The 9,794-nt window shown below is 34.0% G+C and overlaps 1 protein-coding gene across 1 annotated transcript; it reads left to right on the forward strand.

Annotated features, from left to right (window-relative positions):
- The first annotated feature begins 5,501 nt into the window (after positions 1-5,501).
- On the forward strand, positions 5,502-6,524 carry LOC140920480 (uncharacterized). The gene is made up of 4 exons (XM_073368761.1): positions 5,502-5,609; positions 5,685-6,061; positions 6,143-6,319; positions 6,410-6,524. The coding sequence occupies exons 1-4, from the start codon at positions 5,502-5,504 to the stop codon at positions 6,522-6,524; spliced, it is 777 nt and encodes a 258-aa protein (XP_073224862.1).
- The last annotated feature ends 3,270 nt before the right edge of the window (positions 6,525-9,794 follow it).

The following is a 9,794-nucleotide window of genomic DNA, read 5'->3' on the forward strand; positions in this document are numbered from 1 at the left end:
GCCTTTTAAAATTAACATAAAGAAACATTTTAGAGCGCTTATGTGTAAAAGCGTTGTAAAAGGCATTCATATAACATAATAACACACGGAGGTCGTTTACAGCGCTTTTTGGGAAAATCGCTGTAAAAGAGCCTTTTAAAAATTTAACTAAAGAAGCCTTTTAGAGCGCTTTGCAAAAGAAGCGCTGTGGCTTATAAAAAGCGCTGTAAAAGTGTTACGTATATATAACAGTTACCTCTTCAGTTTCCTCTTCATTACGTAAACTTCACTATCATCTCAACCTTCATCGTTCTTCTCTTCTTTTGCAAACCCTATCATCCCGTCCTTTACGAACCTTATTTCCACGATCATCTCCTTCATTTCGAACCTTATTTCCATCCAAGATCATCTCTCCCATTTCACACAATATATTTTCATTGAAATACGTAACCCTCATTACGTATTTCTTCAAACCGTATTTCTGTGAACCATATTTCTGTGAACTTTCTGCAAACCCTCTTTTCTTTGCATTTCGTCTTTCTTCGAACCATCATTATTCAGGTATTGATGTTATTAAATTTTTGTAATCATTAGAATGCATGTTGAGCTTTTTTAAGATATACTGATACATGTTGAGTTTGTTTATAATAATGCATGATCCATGTTGAGCTTGTTGATGTTATACTAAAGTGCATGTTGAACTTGTTGTAGTTAAATGGATACAAACAAAGATTTAGAAGTTCAAAATGAAGAAGTTGGCGCCTCCAAGACTTATGAAAAAGAAGTCAAACGTGGTGCAACTATAATGCAAAAGGTGATTAAAGCAAGGAGTAGTGGGATTAAATTTGAGGTATACTATACTTTGTTTGCTGTGTGATTTTTATCTTTTTTTAGGGTTTAGGGCATGTACTTACTATATGAGTTTATTAGGTTGGCTGGAACGAGAGTGGTCAGCCAGTTGACCCCAACAGCTCCATGTTTGTAAGCTACATTGGGGCTGTTGTTCGTCAAAATGTCCCAATAACAATAGACAACTGGAGAGATAAGGCGTTGAAGGATGCCAAAGATATCATCTGGAATGACATTCAAGTAAATATTTTGATCTACTCTTTTGTCATTTATAATGTTTTTTCTGTAAAATACATTACTTATGATTGTTTTCATTGCAGACCACTTTTGTTCTTGATGAGGAACGAAAGTCATATGTTTTGAGAGTTGCTGGGAAAATCCATCGTGGATTTAGATCCCATCTCTCAAATTTCTATCTAAAAGATAGAGAAGGAAACACAAATGCTGAACCTCCAAAGATATATCAACATTATATATCAAAGGATGAATGGAGTGCATTTGTTTCCAAACGTTCTGACCCGGCGTTTGTCGTAAGTGATTAATTTATTAGCATTTGTGTTTTATTATTCATATTCGTAGCGTATTTTAAATTTTTACACAATTGCTATTTTTTTTTATATAGAATATTAGTAAGGCAAATCGCGAACGGGCAAGCAACCCAAAACACCCATACAAGAAATCACGTATGGGATATGCACGCCTTGAACAACAAATTGTAAGTAATTAAACATCACTTTTATATAATGAAGTAATTTGTATTATAAACTATAGTGTGTAACTAATTTGTATTATTTTGTTTATGATTTTAACGAATAGAGAAAAGACACCCAAGCCGATCAACCCTTGGGTCGTCATATATTGTGGAAGGAAGCGCGTGTTAATAAAGAAGGAGTGGTTGATAATGAAAATGTCAAGAAAGTTGTAGAACTTTGTGTAAGTATATTATCACTTTAATATTTTTTAATATTGTATTTTAAAAATGCTATTGAACTTATCTTTTTAATGTTACATGTATTTTAGGAAACTATTGAACAAAGTTCTGAAACTCAAGAGGGCAACAAGGATACGTGCAGGGACATTCTTGGGAAAGTGTTTAATGTCCCTGAGTATTCCGGTCGAGTGAGGGGGAAAGGATTTGGCGTAACTCCCAAAAGCTTTTTTCCTCAAGAGAAGCGCCAAAAACCTTCCAACGAGGAAGTATTAGAGAAGCTCAGAATCCTATCGGAGCAAGTGGCACTCTTGGTGAATACGAATAAAGACAAGCAACTTCCGGTTCAGCTCCAACCTGAAATACAAATGGAGAGTGAAACCGGGAGTTGCAACGTCGGTTTGAAGAGTATTCCCGAGGTAATTAATTACTTACTACTTACTTGCTTATGTAATTACTTATGTATTAAACAAACTTATATATTAACTGTACTTATGTTTTAACTATTGATGTAGGGTGTCACTACATGTGTCCTATACTTGTCCTCGCCGACTCAACGGAAGGTGGGAAAAGGAATATTGCACAATACTTCGGGAGAAGTATTGCACAATATTCCGATCCCCGCGGGCCATGTCAAAGTATCGCCTACGGTTGCTTTCGAACCAACTGCACCGTTGCCCATACCGGACAACGATGGAGATATGAAGTTCTTAAGCGACGCTATTGGCAGTTACGTGGCATGGCCCACACACCTTGTTGCCCTCGAAAAAAAGATTCCCAAGGACAAATCAGTTACATCTCCCGAAAAGGTTTGTCACATTTATTGCCTAAGGTTTTTTATTTTTTCAGATTCAATAAACTAACATTTTACCTCATTTTTGTAGGTCCAAATAAATAAACCACCCCTACAGCCAAAAAAAGGCAGCAAACCTCAAAAATTGGAGGTTAATAGGGCTGCCAAACTACAAAGGCTGGAGGGTAATAAAGCTGCAAAACTTGCAGCAACAAAAAATCTAGATCGGGGAAAATCGGTCGCTGCTGCTGCTGCTCCTAATAAAAGTCAGCCACGCCTTGGTAAATACGGGGCGTGTCTTGACATCCAAATAAAAAGGAACATGGGCAGCAGCAACGATTCGCCCATCGTACAAATGAATAAAGACATCTTTGGAGATGAGTATATTGAATACCTCGAAAAGGAGCAAATGTACGATCTTCTCGAACATAAGGAGCTGAGTGTTACTGTAATCAGCTTGTACATAAGGTAAAAAATACTTTTAATTGCATTTATTTGTAATTAATTAAATGTATTGGTAATTAATCTAGTTTAAAATTTTCATTGAAGGTTTTTGTACGAGAAGGTCGTGTGCACGAGGAAACTGTCAAATAAATACTCATTCTTGTCTCCGCATAAGATGTCGATGTTCAAACTCGATCCAGACAATGTAAAACACTACATTGTAGATATGTTTTTAAGAAATAAAGAAAGTGATAAATTGTTCTTGGCACCATATAATTCAGGGTACGTAATTTTATCTTTTTTAATTGATGAGAATTTAATTTATTAGTTGTCTATAAACAAAATTGCTTAACCAATTTTTTGTTGTTGTAGGGCACATTGGGTGCTATTTGCAATCAATGCGGTCTCTGAAGTGATATACTATTTGGATCCCGTGCACGGCGATTACACCAATCACCCCGGAATAAAGAATATGCTCGACACGTAAGTAATATTCATTTATTTCTTACATATATATATTTATATATATATATAAATATTCATGCTCTAATAATCACATTTATTCATTCGATAGTGCCTTAAAAGTTTATCGAGCTCAAAGAGGTGCTAAAGTGTCGAAGCAGAAGTCTAATAACATTACATGGATCTCAATAAAGTGCCCTCGTCAAACAAATAACATCGACTGTGGGTACTACATATTGAGATTCATGAAGGAGATTGTTGAGAAGAATAAAACTATTATCCCAGAAACGGTACGGTATTTGCATTATATGATTTTCATATATAAATTATCTATATATTTGATACTAACTTAATATAATATGTTCAATTTTTATATTGCAGTACTTTGCCAATTCCAGTCCATCATATTCTGAGGAAGATCTGATGGAATTAAAGGAAGAATGGTGTCAGTACGTGCTTGACATGAAAATTATTTGATTTTCTGGGAAATAGCTTGCTGCTGGGCAAGGGATCTGAATATTATATGGTAGCTAGTGCATATAATGTATATTCTGTTAGTTATTATATGTAAATGATCATAGGACACAATATATGAACATGCATATGGATCTGAATGTAGTTTAGGTTGTAAATTAGGTTATATATATATACGTATCTGAATGTAGGTAATTAGGTTGTAAATTAGGTTGTATATATGTATCTGAATGTAGTTACTTAGGTTGTAAATTACAGAGTTACATATATGTTAATAAAGTTACAGAGTTCTGATTTCTGTTCTACTGATTGTGTGAACTGATTGTCTATAATATGTTCTGTTCTACTGATTGTGAAGTGATTTTGGATCAAAAATAATTTTGGGTACAAAGATAAAAGACAGCGCTTTTTAAAAAAAGTGCCATAAAAAGCTAAAAAGCACCTTTCATTTCAAATAATTAATTTGCGTTTGTCGTAAGTGATTAATTTATTAGCATTTGTGTTTTATTATTCATATTCGTAGCGTATTTTAACTTTTTACACAATTGCTATTTTTTTTATATAGAATATTAGTAAGGCAAATCGCGAACGGGCAAGCAACCCAAAACACCCATACAAGAAATCACGTATGGGATATGCACGCCTTGAACAACAACTTGTAAGTAATTAAACATCACTTTTATATAATGAAGTAATTTGTATTATAAACTATAGTGTGTAACTAATTTGTATTATTTTGTTTATGATTTTAACGAATAGAGAAAAGACACCCAAGCCGATCAACCCTTGGGTCGTCATATATTGTGGAAGGAAGCGCGTGTTAATAAAGAAGGAGTGATTGATAATGAAAATGTCAAAAAAGTGGTAGAACTTTGTGTAAGTATATTATCACTTTAATATTTTTTAATATTGTATTTTAAAAATGCTATTGAACTTATCTTTTTAATGTTACATGTATTTTAGGAAATTATTGAACAAAGTTCTGAAACTCAAGAGGGCAACAAGGATACTTGCAGGGACATTCTTGGGAAAGTGTTTAATGTCCCTGAGTATTCCGATCGAGTTAGGGGGAAAGGATTTGGCATAACTCCCAAAAGCTTTTTTCCTCAAGAGAAGCGCCAAAAACCTTCCAATGAGGAAGTATTAGAGAAGCTCAGAATCCTATCAGAGCAAGTGGCACTCTTGGTGAATACGAATAAAGACAAGCAACTTTCGGTTCAGCTCCAACCTGAAATACAAATGGAGAGTGAAACCGGGAGTTGCAACGTCGGTTTGAAGAGTATTCCCGAGGTAATTAATTACTTACTACTTACTTGCTTATGTAATTACTTATGTATTAAACAAACTTATATATTAACTGTACTTATGTTTTAACTATTGATGTAGGGTGTCACTACATGTGTCCTATACTTGTCCTCGCCTACTCAACGGAAGGTGGGAAAAGGGATATTGTACAATACTTCGGGAGAAGTATTGCACAATATTCTGATCCCTGCGGGCTATGTCAAAGTATCGCCTACTGTTGCTTTCGAATCAACTGCACCGTTGCCCATACCGGACAACGATAGAGATATGAAGTTCTTAAGCGACGCTATTGGTAGTTACGTGGCATGCCCCACAAACCTTGTTGCCCTCCAAAATAAGATTCCCAAAGACAAATCAGTTACATCTCCCGAAAAGGTTTGTCACATTTATTGCCTAAGATTTGTCATTTTTTCAGATTCAATAAACTAACATTTTACCTCATTTTTGTAGGTCCAAATAAATAAACCACCCCTACAGCCAAAAAAAGGCAGCAAACCTCAAAAATTGGAGGTTAATAGGGCTGCCAAACTACAAAGGCTGGAGGGTAATAAAGCTGCCAAACTTGCAGCAACAAAAAATCTGGATCGGGGAAAATCGGTCGCTGCTGCTGCTGCTCCTAATAAAAGTCAGCCACGCCTTGGTAAATACGGGGCGTGTCTTGACATCCAAATAAAAAGGAACATGGGCAGCAGCAACGATTCGCCCATCGTACAAATGAATAAAGACATCTTTGGAGATGAGTATATTGAATACCTCGAAAAGGAGCACATGTACGAACTTCTCGAACATAAGGAGCTGAGTGCTACTGTAATCAGCTTGTACATAAGGTAAAAAATACTTTTAATTGCATTTATTTGTAATTAATTAAATGTATTGGTAATTAATCTAGTTTAAAATTTTCATTGAAGGTTTTTGTACGAGAAGGTCGTGTGCACGAGGAAATTGTCAAATAAATACTCATTCTTGTCTCTGCATAAAATGTCGATGTGGAAACTCGATCCAGACAATGTAAAAAAATACATTGTAGATATGTTTTTAGGAAATATAGAAAGTGATAAATTGTTCTTGGCACCATATAATTCAGGGTACGTAATTTTATCTTTTTTAATTGATGAGAATTTAATTTATTAGTTGTGTATAAACAAAATTGCTTAACCAATTTTTTGTTGTTGTAGGGCACATTGGGTGCTATTTGCAATCAATGCGGTCTCTGAAGTGATATACTATTTGGATCCCGTGCACGGCGATTACACCAATCACCCCAGAATAAAGAATATGCTCGACACGTAAGTAATATTCATTTATTTCTTACACACACACACACACACACACACATATATATATATATATATATATAAATATATATATGTAAGAAATAAATGAATATTACTTACGTGTCGAGCATAGTCTTTATTTCGGGGTGATTGCTGTAATTGCCGTGCACGGGATCCAAATAGTATATCACTTCAGAGACCGCATTGATTGCAAATAGCACCCAATGTGCCCTACAACAACAAAAAATTGGTTAAGCAATTTTGTTTATACACAACTAATAAATTAAATTCTCATCAATTAAAAAAGATAAAATTACGTACCCTGAATTATATGGTGCCAAGAACAATTTATCACTTTCTTTATTTCTTAAAAACATATCTACAATGTAGTGTTTTACATTGTCTGGATCGAGTTTGAACATCGACATCTTATGCGGAGACAAGAATGAGTATTTATTTGACAGTTTCCTCGTGCACACGACCTTCTCGTACAAAAACCTTCAATGAAAATTTTAAACTAGATTAATTACCAATACATTTAATTAATTACAAATAAATGCAATTAAAAGTATTTTTTACCTTATGTACAAGCTGATTACAGTAACACTCAGCTCCTTATGTTCGAGAAGATCGTACATTTGCTCCTTTTCGAGGTATTCAATATACTCATCTCCAAAGATGTCTTGATTCATTTGTACAATGGGCGAATCGTTGCTGCTGCCCATGTTCCTTTTTATTTGGATGTCAAGACACGCCCCGTATTTACCAAGGCGTGGCTGACTTTTATTAGGAGCAGCAGCAGCAGCGACCGATTTTCCCCGATCCAGATTTTTTGTTGCTGCAAGTTTGGCAGCTTTATTACCCTCCAGCCTTTGTAGTTTGGCAGCCCTATTAACGGTGCACATTTTACAGCGCTTTCGTGAGAAAGCGCTGAAAAATGTACAACAAAAGCGCTGTAAAATGCAGACCCATAATATGAAAATTATGGGTGTGCATTTTACAGCGCTTTCTTGAGAAAACGCTGTAAAATGCAGACCCATAATATGAAAATTATGGGTGTGCATTTTACAGCGCTTGTGTTAAAAAGCGCTCTAAAAGCAGACCCATAACTCATATAATGGGGTGCATATGACAGCGCTTTTTTGAAGAAGCGCTGTAAAATGTGCATAACAAGCGCGCGTTATATTTACATGTTTTATAGCGCTTTTCTAAAAGCGCTATTGTATCATTTACAGCGCTCGATTCCACAGCGCTTATTTTTTTGAAAAAGCGCTGTAAATGGCTTAAAAAAAGCGCTGTAAAATGCGTTTTTTCGCGTAGTGAAAGAAAGAATGTTTTGAGTTAAGCTTTTGTGAAAATCGAAGTTGAGAGCTTTAGCATGAGATGCAAAGTGTTTTCATGTTTTGTGCATATTTAGGAAAGAAATATTTTAAAACTACCTCTCCTTTTATTTTCAGAATTCACGTAATTTTATCCCACCCCTTTTATTTTTTTTATATACATTAGCTGCTAAATGTGATTGATGTTTAGTCCCAATACCAGAGGATGATTTGCATGCCCTATTTTAGACTTAGTGTTTTATTTTTATTTCATGTAACCTGATGTATTAGAGAATAGTTCATTAAATTGAGTTGTAAACTATGTTGTTTAAATGTAGTTATAACTTACTTTAATGATATTTATTATTGATCTGTAATACTTGTTTCTGTTTTATTGAAGTGTATGTATTCAATTGCCAAATTCTAGATAATTAGTAATGAGTCTTACAAATTTAATCATGAAATATGTATTAATTAAGGAGTGACTCCGTCGTATACTTTTCATTAAAATTAACAAGCATTTATTAGTTGTTGTTTCATAAAAAAAACAACTATTTCCCTCAAACTTTATTTTCTTTTTTTTTTAAACAAATTATTCAAACTTCTTTTTATCTTATACGGTTTGGAGTTTTTTATGTCATTTTCATTCTGTCGTAAATTTTTTAAACCTTTGTCTTTGAATTGATAAATTATAAAAAATCAAAAATCATAAATGGTGCAGCGGAAAGCGTGGTGGGCCTATATACCCACAAGTTCTTGTAGTAAGTTCGTTGAACTATTAGATTGTTTTCAATTAAGTGCTTCCATTAAAAGAAAATTGGTCAATATATTTTTAATATTAAATTTTTTTTATAGCAAATACTTATTAACGTGAATACAAGAGATACTCAAAACTCATTACATAATATCATCTTTTAACCACTTTTGCATAAAAGCAATTGGATTATTCCACCAATTAAAATAATTTAAATTTTTGTTTTTCCCCGCCCTATAAATAAACCATGACTAAGATAAATGGATTACTTAGTCAACCACCTCTGAAATACTTTCCACTTTGCCATTAAAGATAACATCATTGCATTCCAACCACACACTAACGTTAGCCAAATCAAATGTGAAACTTTCATTCCATTGCAAACTGAATTGAACACAAACAAATTTTCGATCCCTTCCCCTCCCAATCTAGCTGCGTTCCAATTCATCCAACTAAAAATCTGTTTTCAAATCTCTTTTGTTTTTGGACAATTGACGAATAAGTGTTTTACTGTCTTAATGTCCGTAAAACAGAAAACACAACTTTGTTGATGAACATCATTCAACGTCCCCCTTCTAATTTGTTCTACTATTGATGGAATTTTATCTTGAAGCAATATCCACCTAAAAACGCACACTTTCGACGGCGTTGAAGTCAACCATAAGCGTTTAAAAACAATAATTAAATTGTTGTTGCCAACCCTTTTCAATCTGTAACTGTCTAGCAACTCATAACAACTTTTTATTGTTGCTTGAAGCATTGTATTTGTTAAGTGTTAAAAGTTGTTAAAATTCGTTGCAACTCATTTTTCTACAAACAAACTTGTTGAAGCAGTGTGCACATAATTGTTGCGGCTTAAGCTTCTTCTTCAGACAGCGGGCGCATCTAGTTCAAGTGGAATTCCCAACAATTGTCCTTTCAAATACCTGTTGATGTAACTCTCGAATCCTTATTAGTCGCGATATTAAACAACAACATAAAATTATTGCATAGTTGTTGCTCTCCCACCCATACATCTTTTCAAAACTTTATATTCTCCCCATTGTCAAGCTTTCTTTTTGTAACAGACCATTTTTTTTTTAAACAATAAATAAAAAAAAATTAGAAATTAAGAAAGGAAATACTTTTGGATAAATATTTAAGTTGTAACACAACGACAAAAGTCAACAACATTTACAAGCAGCGGAAATAGTTTGAAATAAAAATCCAAAGT

Source organism: Cicer arietinum, chromosome 5, assembly GCF_000331145.2.
Source record: "Cicer arietinum cultivar CDC Frontier isolate Library 1 chromosome 5, Cicar.CDCFrontier_v2.0, whole genome shotgun sequence".
NCBI classification, from domain to species: Eukaryota; Viridiplantae; Streptophyta; class Magnoliopsida; order Fabales; family Fabaceae; genus Cicer; species Cicer arietinum.